This window comes from Leuciscus leuciscus (assembly GCF_965113295.1).
Source record: "Leuciscus leuciscus genome assembly, chromosome: 20".
Classification (NCBI taxonomy): domain Eukaryota; kingdom Metazoa; phylum Chordata; class Actinopteri; order Cypriniformes; family Leuciscidae; genus Leuciscus; species Leuciscus leuciscus.
This window is the reverse complement of record NC_138744.1, coordinates 7,691,037-7,715,500: the sequence shown is the minus strand read 5'-3', so window position 1 is coordinate 7,715,500 and position 24,464 is coordinate 7,691,037. Positions and strand designations below refer to the sequence as shown.

The window sequence follows — 24,464 nt, the reverse complement described above, 5'->3', positions numbered from 1 at the left end:
CACACACACACACACACAGGGAAAAAACACACAAATGAGATCTATTTTATATCTGTTATTTCTCCTAGACAGCAATGAGATTAAATGGAGAGTAAATTAAGTCTCTTGCTCCCTATATTTTGCTCCTGAAAAAAAAAATAGATCTTAGTAATCTTGCATCTGTCTCCTCAAAATTCAGAATCAAAACTTAAAGTTCAATATGATCTGAAACATTTATCACTACATAAAAGATTAGATAAAGTGATTTAAAAAAATAAAAATAAACTGATATTTTGAGCTGTGATTAGTAATGCAGCTCTAAATGATTTCTCTATGTCAATCATTTGTGTGGATTTTTATTTCTTCTGAAGACATTTTACTCCATCAAATATTACAGGACTCCTGAGCTATGAAAGATAAGCCAATGAGAATACCCACATAAAATGTCAGACTTTTTAGCATTTTCTCTACTGATCTGGAGAGAAAATATGTGGAATACTGTAAGACAACAAAACATGTAGAGTGTACTACTAATTATTTGTAGATGAAAACATAATCAAACTAGCCAAAATATGAATTAACAAAAAAACATAATGGCTGGGGAATGTATACAACATTTCTGTCTGCGAACGGGCAATAAAATTGTAATCTGGGCGCAGGAAAACTGGCCAAAATCATACAGGACTTGAAATTCCTAATTTATCCCTTAAAACATTGCTCCCAATGTGAGCAGAATTGAGTTGGATTGTACTCACTTTCTCTCTGTAGCATTAGATTACAATCAGAGACATAATGAGGGTCTCTGAAATGCAATTATTTTAAATGGTATTGTAAAATTCTTTGTCCTGAGGGTTAATACTCCATGATATCGAATCATGGAAAGGAAAAGTAATGAACTGGCTCACAGACATGACTCTCCGCCCTCTGGTTTCTACCAACACACACAGAATTGCAGATGCATAATGAAAGCACATAAACATGATGACGATGCGTTCACCTAAGGCCATCATTAATAATTCATGATTCATATTCAAGCCTTTTATGAAAACGCCCTGGTACATTTTCAGTTTTTTTTTTTTTTTTTTTGTCTCAGTAAATGTAACACTCCTCCAATTTGACCTTTTCACCTCTTCTAATGCAACATCAAGACGTTAAAATCTGGATGTTTGTTTATAAATGTGGCAAACATTCTGCATCTGCATCTTGACAACCTGCCATTCCTCAATTATCAGATAATCTAATTAAAAAACTGTGAGCACAGCAAGCTGAAAACTATAAGGGCTCGTTTTCATGGCTGAGGTTTGGGATTCTGCTGAGGCCACGATTTCTCCTTTATAGTCTAACCCCATTGTACCTTCAGCCTCAAAACCCTGCCAATCTTCCATGGGGAATCACACAAGAAGATCTCCGAAATGTCAGCCTGACAGAAGCACTTTTCACTGCCCTTCCCGCCACTGCTGCAGAGCCACTGGAGGACGGAAAAGGGTCACTAACTGTGTGTGCATGTGCGCAAAATGTGTGCGTATGCATGAACGCGGCTGTAAGCTTTAGATCGCGACACTAGGGTGGCAGATATGCATGAATGGCATCTAAATCATTGTGGTGTTATGTAAAAAAAAAATGCAAAGAGTGTTTGTGAACACTCTTTTTTCTGTTGAGCTCCAGAAGTGAGCCCCAAGGCGAACCCTTTTGACCTTTCCAAAATGTTACTGCCCATTTGGCACAGCAGCCGCAGCTAATAAAACTTTCATAATCATGAATTTTTGATTCCAATCCCACTCCAGGCCTTGGGCTAACCTGGACCGTGGTAGCCCGAGACCCTGAGAGGGATTGAGAGCTGTTGTGGCTTGAGGTTTCATCATTCTACCCTCTGTGTTTTTGACACGTTAACATTTGGAGCATTATAAGTGGGACATGCATTTTTTTTAATTGTATTTTAAATGAAAGTAATGTTTCTCTTCCCCCTACATTTTTTTTTTTTTAAATCACAATGAATTCTGGGAACTATAGCTGCAGCCCAGTAATTGCACTAATCTGTATAGTTTTTTTCCACAGAAAAAAGCATTCCTTGGTCTAAACATTGCATAGAAACTGTTGATCCCAGATCAATATTCTCATGGTCAACTTCACAGTGGTGGAATTATAAAATTCTGAAATATTCACAGAAAGTCATGGCGCTGGAGTAAAACACAGGATTTACATCTGCATGAGTCATCAGAGCAGAAGATTATGCAAGCTGCCCCCTGGTTCTTGTACAGCATTTCATAATGACCTCCCTACACACTAATGATGCTGACTTGCCATCGCCATTTATGTGGCCATAATCTTCTCTGTAACTAAGCACAGTGATTTTTTTTTTTTCGTTTTCCTGTGACCTTCTGATCGTGCATTTACATGATTGCATGCGCTCTTGTATGTGGGCACCTGTGTCTTTGCAACTATAAATAGGTATAGAGCAACTGCTCATATAGGACGACATTCCTGTTCAGACAGGAGAAAGAGGATAACAGGCAGTGACAGATAGGGTACATTGGGAAAAGACACTTACGGTTGGCAGAGTTTGATGAGGTCCTGGTCTGTGGTCCCAGGCGGAAGGCCCCGGATGTACAGGTTGGTTTTACTGAGCTGCTCCGCCGCACTGTGGCTGCTGCTATTGGTGCTGGGGCTGGGCGGAGCCATGGGAGGAGGGGGCGGGGCATATGACTGCTGCAAGACAAAAAAAAGGCAGTGGTTGTTATTAAAAATTGATATGATATATATGAGATTACTGTAATATGCACTTTTAATCAACAAGGTCGCATGATTTAAGAAGAAGATAATGAAAATGTATCTCTAATGGACATCTCTAGCCAATGTGTGCTTAAACACAAGCCGGTGAAGTTTATGAGCAGTGTTGCCAACTCTCACGCTATCAGGCTCTGTCTTAAACAACCCAAGTATTGTTCACGACAAATAACAAGACAATGCAAATAAAAGGGTACAATCCAATTTGTCTTGAATTTCAAGGAGACTTATATATTCGTCATTTAATTTGAGACACTTACCGTGTCATATGCCAGAGAGCTTTACTGTCTAATAAATCGATATTTTCCCAAACTTACAATTAGGTGCATATTTGATATTTCAACAATTCCACATGACAGCGTACAACTGAATCAAGCTAGGCCTATAACTTCAAAGTGCGCGTGTATGCCTGTCAACCAGAAGGGGCGTAACAGAAAAATGAGCACTAAAATTTAGCATACAGACTACATCATGACCAACACTTTCTTTGGTCGTTATTGTCAAGCTCTGTAAACACTGCTCTCTTGCAACCCGTGACTGTTCGACGCCTATTTCTGCTTGATTTCGCGTTTAAGGGGAAGGAGAAATAGCCTATATAGTTCCTACCGTCTCAATTATCTGCAAACAAAGCTTATAATATATAAATAAGCAAATTACACAATTATTTGCATTACGATCGATCGATATTTTTACATAGACTCCATGCAACAACAGCATCAGATATTTCTATATCTATTCGCCGGGCGGATTTATGCTGAGTTCACGTGCTATCAGAATTATTCTAAATACAATTTTTCCTAAAAATTGGACATGAATGCCCTCTCAAATCGTATTTACCACTGTCCAGGGTTTTGATACCGTTTAGGTTCCCGAGATGGACGGGCCACAAACTCCTGGGACCCAGGAATAGACTTTTGTCCACTGTAGTGGACATTATATTTTTGTGAATTTCTCTGACATCATACATGTCACATCCTGGGTGTCCTGTAAAGAGAACATTCAGGACTTTTCAGAGATACCAAATGTTTGGAGGTTTCACCATGAAAACAACTTCTCCTTGGTCTTTAAAAATGTCGGACATTAATTTAGTGATCAAATGTAAGAAATATGATAATATATTAATTATGATAATTATCATTTAAATCAGACTACTTTTCAAATTGTATTTCATAAACCAACATCTCAGGAAAATGTTATGGGGTTTCAAATAAGAAAAAACTTTCTGTTACAGAACAGGGTATTGATTTCATACGTGTCCACTGTAGAGGACATCAGGACTTAAATCTTGTTTATCAGGCATTTTGGGAGACACAATAAGTGAATATGGAAATCAATTATACATCAATATTCCTATGAAATATTAGATATTATTATTAAAATGTTGCCAATTATTACTCCAATTATTACACTTCTTTTTTCATTAAATGTTGCTCCAAGAACACATTAATGTGCAAATTAGATACAGTGAATAGATACATTGCATTGAATGGGAATATTAATTTATGGCCATTTTACCCACATATTGCATAAAGTAAAATGGTGTATCAATTCATTCCGTTATATCTTTCATAACATAGTTGAGAATCATCTTTATACAAATTTTGGTTAAAAAAATCCTGAAACCCCAAAATGTATGATTGAAAAAAAAAAAATCCCATTGTTTTTGCCTATACATATAATTTCATGTCATTTTATTTTTTTTCAACAACTTAGTACTGGTGTCCACTACAGAGGACATAGCATAACGTATGAACGTATTGCTGCTGTGACTGGTATCTTTATTCGTTTTTCCCCACAACCGCTTCATTGCCTTGAGGCTAAAGTAGTTCATATTTACATGTATGAATAAGCATTTAAAGCGTATTGTATGTAGTTAGTAAACAGCTTAAATAGCGTGTATTTGACCTAAATTCTAGTCAGAAAACTGACTAACGTTAGATAGCGTGGTGAATGTTTATAATGGTTGTCAATTAATGTGACGCTAAATATCATTTTGGCTTTAAGATTTTCCCAATTAATAGGCAAGAATAAACCTGGTTCCTGTTCAACAACAAAGCACTTGAATGCGACGAGCTCGTGATCTCCTTCAGAAGTTTGTGAAGTTACGTAGTAAATGTCCGACAGCACGTGAAAACAGCATATTTTTTTTTTATTGACCCGTAACGGAAGTCTGAACTCGTGCTCACAGCTGATTGGTCCAAAGAACGCGCAGTGCACCTGCAGTTTCGACGATTCCAGTATCTGGACCGGATGTACAGTTTGAATATGCCAGTTTAATCATCGTCGTCAGCAAGCAAGGTACAGTCTATGGGTACAGCACATGAGCACAACTTACTGAACTGATTTTCTCACAGGTTGTTTTAATCCGAGTCCATTTTTAATATGGCGTCTAAAGCTTTTGAACCGCACACACCGAGCGTTATATGTTTTCTGACAGACACGTTAGTCAGATATAGAACCATCACCGTGACAGTTAGATTGTGTCATGAGAGCTATTATTTGTGTGTGCGTGCGCCTACCTAGTGATGTCTATGTAATGGACTGTGTGTGCGTCTGGCCCGCGCTTTCTCTGTGTTTGTGATAATCATTGGCTGTCAGTTGCGCTGTACACTGGGAAGTCTCCCCTGCCATTAATCTATTACCTGCACTTCCCCACAGCCTGCAATTTCCTCCAGACAGACAGACAGACAGACAGGCAGACAGACAGACAGACAGACAGACAGGCCTATCGCGGCTAGAATAGATTCTGCATTCATATAGTTCACACACACCCATGTGCCTCAAGCTACAGTTATGAATGAACCCATTGAATTCTCAGGAATACAACACACAGACAGGGAACAGAAGACGACGTAAAAGTGCCATCAAAACATATTGTGCGCATGTGCATATAGGCAAATATGAAGCTCGTGTTCACTCTGGAAAAGTAGGGGATTTTATATGAATATGAGAAGGTGACGTATCAGCAGTGTTGTAACTACTAACTCAACTTTATGTTCAGTCGCGTGAGACGTTCAAGTTTATAGTTAGTTATTGTTTAGTTTATTTGCATGGATATGAAATATATAACGTTACAATAAAAATAAGAAAGTATCCATATTCTGTGCAGGGAGAGGCAGAAAACCCAAAAGGGCGTATTTAAAGCCTCCATCTAAACAACAAAGAAAAAAATGAAATTAAAGAAAAAGACAAATTACAATAACAAATAGGCTACATAAATACATATGACTGTATCAAGTTAATTACAAAATATATCAAAAACCCCCAAATAATGTAGCCTACTCCAGAAACAAGCCCTATGGGGAAACTATTTGAGAAATCAAAATGAGCAATAAAATGATCCTTTATACCATATTTATATATATTTATATACCATATATATCATATACCATGATTCTTTTATAACATATTTAAAAAAAAAAAAAAATATATATATATATATATAATTTTTTTGTTTGTTTGTTTTGCTAGATGGGATAAACCATTCCATAATTTAATACCCCTAAATCTTATCGAGGATTGACCTCTACAAGTAAGACATTTAGGAATCTGAAAATTGACGAGTTAAGAGACAGTAAACCTGTGAATTTACTTTAAAATACATCTTAAATTGCTTTGGAATGTTACCTTCTCTTGAATATATCTTATAAATGAAAACACATATTTGAGAAACATTAATATCAATAGTAAGAATCAGAAGTTTCTGAAATAAAGAAGAAAATGCAGTACAGTATATGGATTTGATCGAGTTGCAATCCTAACAAAGGATAAAATAGTTTTTGAAGAGTAGTAGGAAAAGTGCTCACCCAAACTATATTACAATTTGAAAGGTATGGCAAGCCAAGTAGGTCACACGATAATGTCAACACGGCAAATGTAGTACGTCCGGTTTACATTCATACTATATTCACTGATTCGTATGTTGCTGTGCTCATTACTTTCTTTTTTGACTCAGTCATATATGAGTGTTGTATTCTAGTGTTTATTGTATTTAGTTTTTAATTTGCTGTAACTTATTTATACAGTATTTTATAGGATAACTTTTCAACCTAATGTTCCCCAACACTGATGCACTCATAACTCTGCTTTACAAGCTGTGTCTTAGTGTGCCAGAGCCCTACATGAAATCTGGATATAATAAATACACCCAATTCCCAGAAACTATACACACCATATGCGTGTCTGACATGGCTTCAGGCAGTCATGCACACACGCATGATCTGACTGCACAAAAAGCTTCCTGTGTGAGTGGAAGCTTATCAGACCCTCCCGGCCCGGTTCTCCTCGACAGATCAGGGGCCTGGCCTCCGCAACACGACGCCGGGATGGAGACAGACCGAGCGCAAGAGAGCAAAAGCTCGGCTGATCAAAGTGCGCGCCACAGACACCTCTTTCAGCCAATTTGTGCAGCTGTCAGGGGCACGGCGATAGCGCGCCAGGGTGTGTAGTGTGTCAGGAGTCATGATGGGGGAAGCCTTTGAAACGTCAAAGGCGTTCACTTCGCCATCAGACGGGCCGGGATTAGAGGGAAAGAGAGAGATGATGTTGCTTCTACAATGGACTCCAGCAGGAATCACACACATACTCTAGGCGTCTCTATAGCCACACACACTAACAAATCCCATTCAGTTGTACATGCAGCTTTAGCGGAGGCACTTAACTTAACCGAGGAGACCCTGGGAGACAAATTGCCTGATGATAGATGTGCTATTATGCTACACATATGTTGTCTGAAACGCATTAGCACATTTAAAGGTTTCCATTTGTGATAAGTTGTCAGTTAACAGTAGTTTGTCTTGAGATTTTGCTTTGGTAAGAAGTGTTTGTACAGTATACATTGTCATGGCATAGTAATATAAATTATATATATATATATATATACTGTATATATAATACAAATGTATAGTTTATATATAATCTATATATTTTGCACACAAAAAAAAACATATTCAGCCTTTTGATTATAGGGTCGTTCCCTGTCAACTCAAGAGGTCATAGGCTCAGATATTTAATTTTATCCTTATTTTTTCTGAAGAAAGACAGTGATGAAAGCCACAATATGACAGGCCATGAATTCATATTTATTGACTTATCCACTATTTTGTAGAGGGGGGGACATTTGGAGATTTTGAGCCAAATTACAGGGGGATAAAAATTACTTCAGAAAGGATAACTTTCCCCTCAATATAACTTTTCTTAATTTTAACCCCCATATTCAATCCAATAGATATGGGGATTCCAATGCGGCTCCATGTCCAAATTGTCATAACTTGCTTCAGAAAGAAATATGAACCTGGGAATTTTCAGAAATTTGTTTGATTTGACACGGAATTATATAATTATATAAAAAACTAATTTTATTTTTTTATACTGCTTATGCAGTCTGCATGAGTCTTAGTTCAGCTTGTGTCATTTCACATCATTTCTAGTCATCTCTATTCTGTAGCGTTCAATCAAAGTGGCAAAAAGGCTAAAGCCTTCCAGAGAAGAGGAAACCAGTTATTGTCTGCTAATTAAACAATTCCTGGCTTTCTTCTCCTTGTCTTTTGCTCTCTCTTGTCCCTGTCTTCTACCACTCTAATGACAGTAATCTGTCCATTCAGCCCTCCTCTTCTTCCGCAGCCTGGCTTCTGTAAACGTCTCCTCCTCTCCCCCGCCCCACTCCTCTACTACGGATAAATCCCTCCCTCCCTCCCTCCCGCTTCCCCATCTTCCCTCCGTATCCCAGGGTTGGCTGGTGCGTAGCGGGGCTCTGCTCTTTATTAAAGGGTGAGTGATGTGCACACACATTATCTCCTCGCTGCACGCCCAGATAGCCTTCATTTCCCTAAAGAGTACTCCAGTCACCAAACAATTAGTACTTCCTGGAGAGCCCTCGAAAATGGGTTTCGAATGGCCGCTTCTCCTTTCCTCCAACCCTTCTCCCTCCTCCTGTCTGTCCGCCTGCCTTTCCCTCTCTCACTCTCTCTCTCTCTCTCTCTCTCTCTCTCTCTCTCTCTCTCTCTTTCTCTCTCTTTCTCTCTCTCTCTCTCTCTCTCTCATTATTTCTCCTCCGCTGTTCTTCGCAGAGAGAGATTGACCTCTATCAGGTCAGCTTTCTTGCGCTGCCTGCTGAGTATGTGGAGTTAACCCCTGCCTCCGCCAACTGTGATTATGCTTAGGCTGTGAAAACGTATATGTGTGTGCGCAGTTCGTATGCATGCATTTAAATTATTCAGTGTATCCACACATTGATGCATCACTGCATGTGATATCAATCAATGACTTAAAGTCCATGATAAAATAAAATAAAACGTTTCTTAAAATACTTTTCAAAAAGTCTGCATTAGAATTCAAGGTTTTAGATATGTACTTGTCATATTCATCTTAGTTTCATATGGTTTGACAGAAAAAAAAATCCTTCTATTTTTATGAAAATGTTATGACTCAAATGTAATGTGGTTTTATCACAGAGTAAAACGTAATACGATATTTAATTCTTTCACCTGAATACATGTGAATGCACACATCTTATTATTATTATTTTTTTAAATACATATATATATACATATAGGTAAAAATATTTGGTTACACTTTATTTTAACATGTCATTGTTACAGTGTAATTATATATTTAAGTACTGAGTAATATTAAGCATTAAGCAACTACTACATGCACTTACTATAGGGTTAGGGTAGGATTAGGATTTGGTTGAGGGTTAGTTGCATGTAATTATGCATAATTTACTGTTATTACTATGGTAAGTACATTATGTAACAAGGACACTGTAAAATAAAGTGTTACCAAATATTTTCAGGTCAATATTTCAGGGAAAAAGTACTTTTTATTATTAATAATAATTAATTTTGGGGGGAGACATGACATGAACAATGTTTACAACCTTAACTGGCCTTACCTTGTAATAAAATGTTAAATTATTGATTAATTTAAAGGGATACTTTACCGTTTTTTCATATTAAACTATGTTATTCCCTTAACTAAGACGAGTTGATGCATACCTCTCTCGTCTCAGTGCGTGCACTAAATCCCTCTGTCTTGCGGCGAAACTTTGTTAGCCCAGTTCATTTAATATGGGCCAAGCAGAGAAGCTACCAAACACCTCCACGTTTTCCCTATTTAAATACAGTTACTCGCGAAGTGTAACTCGACCTAGGACGGTGACACAAAACAAAACGTTGCGCTTTTCTAAGCGTGTAAAATGGATAACTATTTTGTATGGCGGAATACCATAGCAAGTGCTTGTAAGCACTTCGACTTGGCGCAGTAATATCTTCACTAGAGGGAGCGGGGGCCGGTGAGAGGATTTTTCCACGAGTGAAGATATTACTGCGCCAAGTCGAAGTGCTTACAAGCACTTGCTATGGTATTCCGCCATACAAAATAGTTATCCATTTTACACGCTTAGAAAAGCGCAACGTTTTGTTTTGTGTCACCGTTCTAGGTCGAGTTACACTTCGCGAGTAACTGTATTTAAATAGGGAAAACGTGGAGGTGTTTGGTAGCTTCTCTGCTTGGCCCATATTAAATGAACTGGGCTAACAAAGTTTCGCCGCAAGACAGAGGGATTAAGTGCACGCACTGAGAAGAGAGAGGTATGTATCAACTCGTCTTAGTTAAGGGAATAACATAGTTTAATATGAAAAAACGGTAAAGTATCCCTTTAAAGTCCCCCCTGTAGTCAATTATCGTATCCCTTAAAGGAACACTCCACCGTTTTTTTAAATAGGGCTTATTCACCTTCTTTCCTACATTTAGATAGGTGGGCAAATGCATTTTTGTCTCAGTGCATGCATTGTTTTAGTTTGACAGGGTCGGCGCTAGCTTAGCTTAACACAATGAATGGAATCCTTTGTTGCCAGCTAGCATGTCCTGAGTAAAAGTGATCCAAAAAACCACCTAATTACTTCTTGTGGCCTGCCTATTCACAACGAGTACAAATAGCGATGCAGATTAACACTAGGCGATTTCCTAGGCAGATAATGACTTGGGACTATATTAGGGGGAAGCAAAGGCGAAGCACTGCTACTTGGGCACAGAGATATCACGCAACACATGAAATCCCACGACTTCCGTCAACATATCGGCGTGCAACGCGCCAAAAAACGGAAGAAGAAGAAGAACATACCGGTGTGACCTGCACCGAGTGTCTTCGCTTTTGGATTGTTTATTTTGAGAAGTTACAGCTACAGTTACAGCAAACATGGTAATTACCTGCGTAGCAAAAGGTTGTGAGAACAAGCAAAGGACATACACGAATGTAATGTTTCACAGAATTCCATCGAATGTGAAACTGAGAAATAAATGGCTAGCTGCTCTGGATGTCTGTACTTCAACGCCTCTCTACAAAATTATGCAGTATTGTGTTTGCGAAGAGCATTTTGCACCGGAGGACTACTTTGAAAAAATAAGAATATGGGCCCAGAAAGACGGTACTACGTCTGAAAGATACGGCCGTCCCATCCATTTTCAAAGCACAGGCAGAACAAAGTGCACATGTAAGTTGTCTTTTATTACTCTTCCTTATGTTAATCTGTGTCTTTATTCGGTTGCAAGATAGATGCTGAGAAGCTGTATATAGACTACGGTTCAAATAGCCTCCTCCTTCATCGCCATTCATGTACTGTAGGAAAAATAGCCAGCTACTATTCACGCCGGTATGTTGACGGAAGTCGTGGGATTTCATGTGTTGCATGATATCTCTGCGCCCAAGTAGCAGTGCTTCGCCTGTGCTTCCCCCTAATATAGTCCCAAGTCAATATCTGCCTAGGAAATCGCCTAGTGTTAATCTGCATCGCTATTTGTACTCGTTGTGGATACGCAGGCCACAAGAAGTAATTAGGTGGGTTTTTTTATAATTTTTTTATCACTTTTACTCAGGACATGCTAGCTGGCAACAAAGGATTCCATTCATTGTGCTAAGCTAAGCTAGCACCGACCCTGTCAAACTAAAACAATGCATGCACTGAGACAAATTTTCCTAAATGTAGGAAAGGAGGTGAATAAGCCCTATTTCAAAAAACGGTGGAGTGTTCCTTTAAAACACATCTTTGATCACCAAAATGACATATTTAAACACCTTTTTTCCTGTGAAAAAAAAAAATCTTCATGCCTTAAAATAGCTTGACTGCAACTCTACACCCCTGCTTCATTTAGTATACGTGGACCCAGGAATATGCTTATTAGCCCCGCCTCCACTTACGCCAGCTCGCAAATTCACTCGGCCAACTTGCTGAGGTAAACGCTGCACAATGGTATCGCTCTTTACAATGTCGGACACATAACGGTAATTCATATTAGTCTTTTGCTTGACTATGTTATCAAACAGCTAATAATGTGTTGCTAATGTTACACAAACTATGTTCCCGTTCACCATCTCAGTCTGCCTTCTAACAATCATCAGAAACGCTTTGTACAATATAGTCATAACATGGTAATATACATCATACACCCGCTATATTGCTAAATCTACCCGATTTTTCATATCAACAGAACAATATACCGGGATAACTTGGCATCTCTCGAGACTCGAGACTGTTAATGATATGCTAAAGCCAGCCGGCACGTTGACGTGATTGGTTACAAGGTAGTAGTTTGTGACGTCAGAAACAGAAACAGTTTTTGATAATGTGTTTTTTTTTTCACTGCAGTTTTATGGAGAAAATACTCAGCAATGATGTTGACTTATGAATTTGCACATGGTTCGTCTTAAAGCACATTAAAAACACTACATAGACATATAAACAACATTAAAAACTTGATTTTCACCACAGGGGGACTTTAAAGGGATATTTCACCGCTGGAAAGATGAAAGTGTATTTAAATTGGGCCATTTATGTAGTAGAAATGTGAAATTATTTTAGAAGTTTCTGCCTTCTAGACTGAGAAAAGCCAGAACATTTATTTTTGGCTCATGTGGATGAAAGACAAAAACTCCTAGAATGCACTTGCTTCGCTGCCCTACAAGGCCACTCCCAAGCCACATCTACTGGTTACAGAGGGCAGTATCGGAAGAAATGATACAACTAGGCTACTAGTTGACTCGAAACTGAAAAGATGCCGTTTTATCGTGAGATCCCACATGCAGAGCTGAAACATGCAGAACTAGCTCCTACTACTGGCTGTAGTTTCTTTTTTCCAGACACACAATACAGAAATCTCTCGTCTCAGGGGGACATGAGGGAGGGAAGCACGGTAGAGGTCTTCACGGGTCTACTTGGATCCGAAAACCCGAGGTCCGACCCGAGACCCGAGCGGTTTCGGGTCCAAAACTCAGACGAATGTCTCGGACACGGGTCGGGTTCGGTATTAGTGGCCTCGGGTCTCGGGTAATTTAAAATAAATATGCTTATTCCAAATGGACCCGAGAAGACCCAAACTATGTTGGGCATTTAACAAAATTGCATTATTTAAAACAACTCTATGACACCGTTCTCTCACTTTTTCTAAGTGAGAGAGCGAATCCGCGCTTCTACGTGCAATGGGCTATAAGCACGGTTGCCTCCGCATTTATTTACTCAGTTATTAATTTGCTTAGTTATATAATTTATAATTTGAATAAGTGAACAACCCCAATAAACTTGGGGTAATCAGAATTTTTTTTTTATTCATTAGGCTACATTATAGATCGGAATTTTCTTCAGGAAACTGGCAGACTTGAATAAATAGCAGCAAACAATAAACGATAAAAATTGCAATTTTTTTTTTAATAATTAATCCAAAGTTTGAACATTTATGAGTAGGCTAAAACATCTTATTTTGAACGTGCGTTGTGTGACTGTTTACAGTAAGCAGACACGTTGCTCAAATAAAGAAAAGTTGCAAAAATAAAGACATATGCCTACATGGTATTTGACCTGCTATGGCGGTTCTAATGCCTTGTTTTTAATCTGGTTTTATCTAAACAACTTTTTAACAACGGGATTGTAGGCTAAATAACAACATTTTAGTAAAAGTCAATGACTGGGAGACTTTGGATATTTTATTGAAAATCTGTTATAGGCTACATTTGAAAAACAGCCATCGGTAGCCTAAATTTTACCCTGTGGTGGTTCTAATGTTAATCATCGTATGGTCCGGTAAATAACATTATGCCAAATTTTATAGGATGTAATGGGTTACCGACCGTGATGTGTGATTGACATTTCAGCACTTCAGAGCATAGGCCTACTTGCGCGTCTATGTTAAGTGCATTTTTGAGAAACACAGGGCTGCAGGCTGTGCACAATGTAAATGCCGTTTACGTTCGGGTCCAGTCGGGTTCTAAAGGAAATGGCGTCAGGTCGGGTCGGATCCGGGTCTAATTTTATCGGGTCTGTCTCGGGTCAGGTTTTTCTTTAAAAAAAATTAATTTATGCACGTCGGGTTCGGGTAAGTAGTGATTCGGGTCGATTCGGGTCGGGTACAGTTTTTAGGACCCGAGAAGACCTCTAAAGCACGGTCATTCGAAAATACTACCGGGTTTCTACTGATACAAAGCTTAATGCTTATCAGTGAAGTATCCCTTTAAGAAGCTTGACACACAATAATTACTTTGATTTGTTATACTTGTACTTTGAAATATTAATAAACAGTAAAGTGATTTTGTTCAAATATTGTTACCAAACTACTAAAAACATAATCATTTTAATGAAACACTTTCTTCATTATGGCTTATCAGGACAGTTTTATTACCCTGATATTTCTGACTTTTTGCCCTTCAAAATATCAAAGTAATTTTAACACAGAAATTTAAAACACGCTCATCATAGAAGAGGTGTATTCAGGCAATGTAATTGCATTTTAATGTCTTTTTGAATAATATAAAGAAAATAGTGTGAAGTCATTGACCCATATGCCATGAGTTTTGCCACCAATTTTCCCCAAATGTGAAGGAAAGGTCTCATAGCTTTTCCATAACAATTTAGATTCTCTTGCAGACAGCTTTCACAGAACACAAACACACGCATGCACTAAGCCTCGCTCCTGACGGTAGTGAACGATAGTACATGCCGTGACCCTGCCTTCGCAGGGACCAGAGCAGGACACGGCGAGCATTGCTCTCCTTTCCTCAACTCTAGCCCCGGGGCCCCTTGGGGCGAGGGAAAGAATGCCGGCTATTTAGGGAAAGGGTTTGAGATCTCCTGCATCCGGACAGAGGAGGCCCGAGGAAGCCCCAAAGATTACACTGTGCACTTTGCGCACACACCCAGTGCACATAAACGCATGACTCTATCTGACCCAGAAATATATTACCACATGCATTAGCCCATTAGGCTCTCAAGAAGATCTATACGTTAGAGTTACTGCAGCAAAGGTAGGAGGGAGATTTCTTGTGGAGAGGGAGAGCGAGCAAGCAAGCGAGCTTTAAGCTCTCTGTGCAAGCGGGCATTGAGTGCTCTCTGCTATTAAAGCTCATAGTCGATAGCTTACTGCATTAGAGCCTCTTTGAATTGCAGAATTTCATATGAAACAAAGGGATGGTCTTCTACAGCTTTCTTTTGTGCTGGAGATATGGAAGGCGATCATTACTGATGAAATGATAAACGTTTTCCTTCGCAGACATGACATTGAGCCTGTCATTTGGCTTGTGACTCAAGCAAAGTACACTTGCAGGAAGTGAGCATGTCAATGATCAGTGTCATAAATCATAAAAATGTCATGTCAGTGTCAGCCAACGGGGGCCTTCTTTTCCCAGAAATCATGCCTGAGAAATGTCTAATTATCCTGTAAATACTGGATCTTATATTTTTTTCTGAAGTAACACTGTCCAAGAGCAATACCAGCAGATAAAGGCAGTGTCTCCTTTCGCTTTCTTGAATTTATTGCAATCTCATTAAGATCCTAAAGCATGGCGTGAATGTGTAGGAGTAACTGCAAAAAAGAGGATTAAAGTTATGTGACGAGAGGCAGTGCCTCTTTAGCACTATGATTGGCTGTGAATGGGATAATAACCGTCTGTTATCTTCGCAACTGCTCCACTAATTGGCTTGAATGGGTCAAACTGGTGGAAAAGAAGGACTAATTGACCCTTCACTACCTTAGCAATGGTTGCCATTGGCCATTTTTTCTTGCCATTGCTATAGAAGATCTGTGTGTTTGGATAGTTGGATAACACAATTTTATGGACTTTATCAAACTATAAAATAAAGCATTGTTGCTCTAATAATAGTACCACAAGGCACCCAGATAGTGTTTCTTCTTCAAATCTTTAAATTAATCTTGAGATTGCTTGTGGATTTGGCCCTCATTCCCAAATGAACACGTATAACATCGGTAAGAACAAATACATTTGCTCCCAAGTACATTAATGCTGCTACTCTGCAGTTTTTCGGCATAATTTGAGAAAAAATCTGTAGTGAACAAAGGCAGATAACAATGCTTTGCAATGGCACAATTCAGTATGGCCTATGTAAGTATAATAACCAATGAGCACATTTTACTGAAAATCACTTTGTTTACAGAAATCTCTAGTTTATTTAGGATATTCTGTAAAGTTTGTGAAGTTAGTAACAATAACCAAGGGGAGCTGAGCATAGCGAAGAGTCAATATTGGACAAGGCCATATTTGGTCACATCCAGAATGATCAAAAAAATCTGTAAGTGACATGGTTTTAGCAAGCACTTATGCTGCGTCCGAAATCAAATACTTCCTTACTATATAGCATGCGAAAAACAGTACGCCAATAGAGTAGTATGTCCGAATTCATAATATTCGGCAACATTCTGAAGTATACATTCGATGGACACTACTATCCCATGAGGCCACTGGAGAAGATTTATGAATGGAGGTGAAGCAACACAACTGATGCTGATAGGTCACGTGACAATGCCAACAATGCGAATCTAGTACGTCCAGATTTCATACTACACACATTCATACTATATAGAAAGTACTTTTTTAACGGTCACAAAGTAAGTTCAAATTCAATTGTAGTACCTACTCAGTACGCAATTTCGGACAAACCATAAGTTTGTTAAAGGTCCCATGACATGCTACTTTTTGTAGGCTTTAATATAGGCCTTAGTGGTCCCTAGTACTGTATCTGAAATCTCTTTCCAAAAATTCAGCCTCGGTGCAGAATTATAGCCACTACAAGCCAGTCCCAGAATGAGCTTCCTTCAGACAGGCCGTTTCGGTGTCTGTAGCTTTAAATACTAATGAGGAGGAGAAAGGCGGCGCGAGGTGGAGGGTGGGTGTGGCCTTGACCATCTTGCGCAACGGGACCGTGGCGTGCATGTTTACGTTGGATATAGCAATGGCAAGAAGACACGCAGTCTTTCAAGCATTTCAGTTTGACCCAGAATCTGATCCAGATGGAGAAGCAACGGATGAAGAAGTTGCAACTCAGCGGCTCCAGCAGGACGTTTCCGAATGGTCAGTTTAAAATATTATGTCTGGATACGGTACTTTATTCGGATGGTTTAGTTATTATCATGTAGCTAACGCGAACCTACTGTTGCCTTTTCATGAGAGATCTGTAACGTCTGTATTTATCTTATTACAATATCATCAAGCTCTGCGATCTTGAAATGCGGATATCGCGCGCGCCATATAACCAACAGGAAAACGGTTATCCAAATAACAAAGACGTGTACAACACTCACGTTACAGTGTGTGTATTCACACACATAAACTGCATAGCTGCATAGCTAATGTTACAGCCACATTCTACGTGTAAAATCTAGGTAACGTTAACCATAAACAGTAAAGCAACACACTTATATATCATTAGTTGACTTACTTGTCCGAGGTGTGTAGCTGAGCCAAAGAGAGTGATCCAGACTTTAGTTTCAGACGTTCAGCAAGCCCAGCTCTGTATTGACCCTTCGGTGTTCATTTGTACATCCAATTATTGAGCAATTGTTATGCTTCGCTCGCTCAAAAGCCATGATATCTCTCGTCTCGTGGACAAACTAAAATCGCGCGCGCGCGTTCCTACTTCCTAGCGCATTTTCTCATGGGCGGAAAATCTCTGGGCGGGCAAAGCAGAGACAGGGGAGGTAACATTTCCTCCTTATGACGTCATAAGGAGGAGATTCAAGATCAGCGCGTATGAACCTCCATTTTCTCAAAGGCAGAGAAAGATAGCAAAAGCTCGATTTACACCGATTGAAATTTTTAGAAACTTGGGGACCATATACAGGCTAGGGGAACTCATATTAATGTTAAAAAACCTCAGAAAGTGAAAATTTCATGTCATGGGACCTTTAAATTAAAGCTGAAGTTTGTCATTTTTTAAATGGTAAGGTACTTATTTTAGTTTGATTCCTCTGAAAATTTTAAACACTGTGGCTCTCAGGTGCTTTCAGAACTTTGCTTTGTTTGTTTTAGCATCCTGAGGCCTGAGTCTGAACCACCCAACACATCAACACGCTCAGCCTTGAGTTTGGCGGCAGGATTGTCTGTTTAATGGTCGACAGGTAGAGTGTTTGGGGAAACCTGTTTGAAAACATTCATTATTTTTTGAGATGTGTTGTCTGAGGTCTGAAACGAATGATTTTCACTTACCTTCTAGAGACTTTTTGCCTACATGTTTCAAGTGTTTGACCCTCTGAGAAACTACAAAGTGGAATTGGACCACACACAGACTAAACAGGTACCAGAGCACCAGTCTGTATCTTTCATAATTCTTCCTGTCAGCAGGAATGTGAAGACAAATAAGCTGGCTTTAATTGAAGAAACACTCTGTTCCAGACGCTCAACCACACTCCAGCTTGTTAACGTCAGGCCTACGCACCGTTAATGTCATGAACGAGTTACACAAACATTCGCCCAGACAGCACTAACAACATCTTCCTCACCGGCCTCTCTCACGACAGCACAGCAAGCAAAGGTTCACACTCAGTTTGCAATCAAACTTGCGCGCCTACGCAACATATGACAATCCGCGCCTCATTCCACACAGAATTGGCTCACATCTGTGGCTCCGCTGTGATGACACTAAAGGATTATTCACCACAATTGTTTGACCTCTCGAGTATTTGCGATGCATGAATAATCATTACCACCTCCTTATCATGCAGATATATGCTAATTTCTCTTAGGTATATTCAGAAAGCACCCCACCTCTTTCCTTGCTGAGGTCAAGGTTTAACTAAGTTAGCATGTATGGAAACTACGAATGCTGAGTGGCTCAGGATTTAATTGTCCTTTTTTTTCAAAGGGGCAGAAAACTTCAAATAAAGTTTTCCTGGATTTAAATGCATCTGGAATTTAGGCCAAATTCCGAGTTAATTCGTACACTGCATTAGCGGATGTCTCTCTATTTAAATACCCCTTCCTTCGTGACCCGCAAAATCCCCGTCCCCTCAGGGGCAAGCACAGCACATTCAAATACGAGGAAACAATCAGTGTGTGCTTATTTGCATATGAACGGGAGATGGAAGCCTGCAAATCCGCAGCAGTCCATTTTAATCTGAGAATGACTTCCTCTTGTATTGTTACAAGAAACAGTCTGATAGCATTCTCTCTTCTCGTCTCCCAATCTTCCTGCTGAAATTAACATCCGAATGTGCCGTTCGCTTCGAACCAGACCGCTCAGAGAGCCGTGCAGACGGTAGCAGTCCGCCAACCTCTGTTGCCCCGGCAACAAAGTGGAGGACATGGTGAGGTCTTATCAATCAATTAGAAACGTCTCTGTTCACTAGAAGCATTGAGCCACTGGGTCATGATTTCTCCACAGTTTGTCAAATTCATTAGGGCCCTTGCCAGACGCATATCACTGTTCAAAAAAAAGTTATTCTGAACATCTGTCACCTCAGTGTGCAGGGGTTTTATAGACTAATCTTCTGCATTTCCTTTATGCTAATTACTGGACAAATATAATCAAACTCCATGTAAGTTTATAAAACAGTGTTTTTAAATTAGTCAAATTAAAATGTAAAAAGTTTTCCTTTAGGAGAATACAGGATGCACAGAGAAAGAAAATGAGAGGAAGTCAATGACTTTTTTTTTCTGGTCAAGAGTCATACACAATTCATTTTGCTTGAGAAGAGCTCACTTCCTCTGCCTTCATTAAAATTCCTTCATCAGGTTTGCTTTTGCATCAGGGCTTCCAAGAACTCCAGACTAGACCCATTCAGGGGAATTCCTCTCTCCAACATCTTTATTTTTTTTGTTCCCAGAAGCTGTATGAGAATCAGCTACTGTTAATTGGCATCACATGAAGGCTGGGTGGGTTTTAGGGGTCACATCCATGTTTCAGTGATTTAATGGCAGGAAGCTAGCATTGCTTTATTCAGCACTGACAGTGATGTGCACATAGTGAAGTATCAGGCTAAAGGTTCTGCTCCTTGAAACTTTTACAGTGGATGGGATTCATCCAACAAAGCAAAGATATCAAGAAATTGAGAAAAATGAAAATGTGTGAAATGTTCTGCACTGAAAGATTTTGACAACTTTTTAGATCACAGCTTTTACATCTTTAAAACTACCACAGAATATACCATGGTTTTTCTTTATGGAATTATATGGTATTACTGACAATGATAGTCTTATGTTGAAACAGTATCAGGGTCTATTTTACCACTGGATTGGTACAGGATTAATTTAACAAAACAAATCTACAATCAATTGAAAATGTTCCAGTACAGAAAATGTGGGAATTAGTTTAATAAAACAAAAAAATACAAATAAAAAGACCACAGAAGAAATATCATGGAAATACCTTTTTCCTTTTTTACAGTACCATAAATAGTAATTCTGTAGTGTTCGGTGTAGTTTACAATAAAATTTCAATAACATTTATACAGTGTGTGTGTGTGTGTATATATATATATATATATATATATATATATATATATATATATATATATATATATATATAGGGAAATGCAATAACAGGTTCTTTATTCAGCAGCACACAGAGCAAAATGGTGGGAAACAGGCAAGCGAACTGGACAATGAGAGTTATTGTTGACTGGAGATTGATGGTAATGGAAAGCCTTTGTCTTACAGGTGCAGGAGATCATGGATGGCTGATGCAGACCGAGCACACACCTCGCTGGATGGAATGGTAGACGAGTACACACACACAAAGGACCAGGAGACAAGAAGCGATCATACGCTGGAGAAATTTGGAGAGGAATGACATAGGAGAATAATCGTTGGAGTATAATGTTGGCGATAAACCGCTGGAGTCAGGTTAGTAGTCCAAACAATATCTATAAATGAGACCGGACCCTGGACTGGTGCGAGGTGTGTGCTTAAGTAGCAGAACAGTAGATGCGGGAGATGCAGTGCAGGTGTGTGTGATTAGTAATTACGTGCAGGTGAGTGACAGGAAGGATTATGGGGAATGTAGTGCAGAGACAGTGACTGCTGAGAGCGCTGGTGACCGTGACATATATATATATATATATATATATATATATATATATATATATAAACTTTTATATAAAATTCTAATAAAATGATTAATATACTATAAAATTTGTATCCTTTATCTGACCGCACAGAATAATCTAATTTATAATTTTGTATCTATACCTTATGATACCATATTAAGCTATAGCACTTCAAAGATATAGAATCAAATTATGCTCTGCAGTTCTTGGCCTCTCTCTACAGCTGCTGTACCATAACACACACACACACACACACACTCACAGATGATAAAGAGTCATACATGCCGCGTGTCCTTGTGCCTCCCTCCACATTGAGTCATCAGCTCTGCACTCCATTAATCACACATCATCAAATGTTGTCACATCATGTTAGTAAAGAGAGAGAGAGAGAGAGAGAGAGTGTGTGTGTGTGTGTGGTCTCCAAATGCGATCTATATGTTGAGGACCTCATACAGCCTTGCGCTTCCATGCTCTTTCGGACGTACATAAATAAATAAATGATAAAAAGGCAGAGATCCATGTCTCAATGTCACCCTCTCTGGGTGTTACAGAAACCTCAGCTAAGCTCGATGCTGACATTGAGATGGAGAGAGATAGCCAGTCCGTGGACAGAGTATTATATTCCCTCAAATGGTCACTGAATACAAGTGACATTGAAGCAGCCATTAATCAATTTTCATACCTAGTTCTTCATCAGTTCACTAAATGCTGGAGCCTGATTTGATCGATAACAGAGGAAGAGGGGAACAAAACAGTCGCTGGCCATGCAGATGATGATCAAGACATGCTCTGTGCTAGGAATGATTTAAAGGCCGTGTCAAATTACCATGAAAGGTTGAAACAATTTTTTTCTTTCTTTTATTGAAGCGGATGAGAGATGCTGTAGGCTAGACAGTATACAACCATTTTCTGTGCTGAAATTCGATGCGCGTAAATGTACCATGTGAAAGTGAGCTATTTTTCTTAGTTTCTTAAACCCCAGCTTAATATGAAAAGACAAAAAAAAAAAAATAATTGGTTATATTATAATGATATATAATAATTGGTTATTATTTAGCATTTTATATATACATATATAATACACATATGCATATTATTTAATATTTAGCCAGGAGGGCTTTCTGTGTGGAGTTTGTATGTTCTCCTTGTATGTGTCTGCGTGGGTTTCGTCCGGGTGCTCCGGTTTCCCCCACAATCCAAAAACATGCAGTATGAAATGGTTAATGATATACATATACTGTTTATATCAGGGATTATCGGCCAAGGATCATGGCCGATTGTGTCTTGTCAATCAAATAGGGGGCGGAAAAATTTTACAGATTGCAACTTACACTATGAGTGTACAAAATGTCTCTTGTGTTAAATTAGGTCTGTCGAAGTGAAAGCGACAATAACACATTGACAGTTAAAAAAAAATAGCAACGTTAAAGCAGGCAATGTTAGACCCTATGATTATGAATCAGGCATAGTTCAAGTCAGGGTTGCACGGTCGGTTGTAGCGCCCCAACCAATAATCGCAAAGAGCTTTGTGCTTTGTTACTTCTGATAAGAAACAAAGTCTCAGCTTTCAAATTCTGTCCATTTTATCACGAAATTCAAACAATAAATGAAGCTCTTATTATGATCGCTGTAGCGCCTCAGTCCAAGCAAGTCTTTTCTTCCACTTTAATACAAGTTATAGCATGAAAAAAATTCATGAACTTTTAGGTATGTTGAATGATACAGTACAACTTACCGAAATATCTCATGCAATCGCTCAATCAGTGTTTCACCCGCAGAAAGACGTCAATAAAACAGCTTGTGAACAATAAGTCAATTAACGTTACATTTACCTCAGGAAAGTTGTCCAATGTTCACCGTTTATTCGTATATACAAAAAACATTAGAGAAGAGCTTATTTACTGTTAATCCTATGTGTATGTTTTAATAAATTTGCCATGAATATAAGTGTTTATGAAAACTATGTATTCAATCATTTCAGTTTTTATTTGAGTGTAATTAATTTTATCTGAAAATAACTAGCAGTTTAATATAATAATTTGGGCTCTGTTGTTAATTTTGACCTTGAGTATTATAGTATTGTACCAAATGAGAGGGTTTTTTGTATAGTTTATGTGTGTGTGTGTGTGTGTGTGTGTGTGTGTGTGTGTGTGTGTGTGTGTGTGTGTGTGGGGGGGGGGGGGGTTGAACTTGTATTTTAATGTTGCTTGTAAACATGGCTTCTTTCAAATATCAGTCATTGCAGAAAGATGCTTTTTGTCCCAGGCCCATGCTAACCAGCCGATCCTTGACCCATTGGTTTGAGCATCCCGTCCAGCCTGACACACATTGGGGTGACCAGTGGCAGTGTTTTTTTTTAAGTCATTATTTTTGTATATTTATAATTACATTTAATGATTTCAGATCTTAAAAAAAAAGGCTGCATTACAGTCAAGCCTCATAGACGCGTGCATGTCCTGCGGCTGTGTGGTGTGTGTGACGCATGTTGTGTTGCGTGGGTGTGCGGACGCTTTTCGGGAGATCCACAAGGGTGCTGCTGTGTCAGAGCGTGCCCTCAAGGACATGGCTGTGGTCCAGGCGTAGGACGCTAAGATGATATCTTAGCCCGTGTGGAGTCCATGCGTTGAACACATGTACAACGGATGCATAATATAAAGCCAACAGGATGTCATGTTACAAGATATCATGTGCGTGGTTATTAGATTGTGGAATACAAGTAATTAGCTCTACCTCCACCTTCCTGTCCTAATGTCTAATTCGTTGTCATAACTCAAGATAATCTGATTTATATGGCAGTACACATGACCTGTTATGTGTCTAAAAGATTTTGTAAATAATGCATGATTAGAGTCTTAAAGGTATAGTTCACCAAAAAATTAAAATTCTGTCATGATTTACATTTATTTTAAACACTAAGAACCATCATTGTCATTCCAAACTTTCTTTCTCTCTACATATTTTTCCATTATTCTTACAATAACTTTTTGCGAGGCACAGGCTGAAAAGTTATTTGTTATTCTCTGAATGTCTGCTCAAGCTCTTCTTGCCATGTTCATGTGATCAGTAGCGATGTACATTTCAGCTGATCCAGTTCACAGAACCATTCTTAATGATTCATCCAGTTCACAAGTTCAGCTCTCTTATTCAGTAAATCGGGTTGCAACAGCCTACTGGAAAATGTTCACTGAGATCATGACTTAAATTGTGGTTTGTCACACTAAATATTTGTTCAGAAGACTTGGAATACAGTGCACAAGTTGTATGGACCACTTTTATCAGACATGCACGCATCTTCTTTGAAGCTTCACAGCTCCAGTCCTTGTTTACTTTCATTATTTAGAAAATGGTGGCCAGGAAAGTTATGTTGTGTTCCACAG

General features: G+C 38.9%; 1 protein-coding gene across 2 annotated transcripts in view; it reads right to left on the bottom strand.

Annotated features, from left to right (window-relative positions):
* Positions 1 to 24,464, bottom strand: part of rbms3 (RNA binding motif, single stranded interacting protein) — a 140,468-nt gene that overhangs the window by 99,320 nt on the left and 16,684 nt on the right. For both annotated transcript variants that reach the window (XM_082149355.1, XM_082149354.1), the window contains exon 2: positions 2,528 to 2,685. In XM_082149355.1, the coding sequence (XP_082005481.1) occupies positions 2,528 to 2,685 (158 nt within the window). The remainder of the gene's footprint in view (positions 1 to 2,527; positions 2,686 to 24,464) is intronic.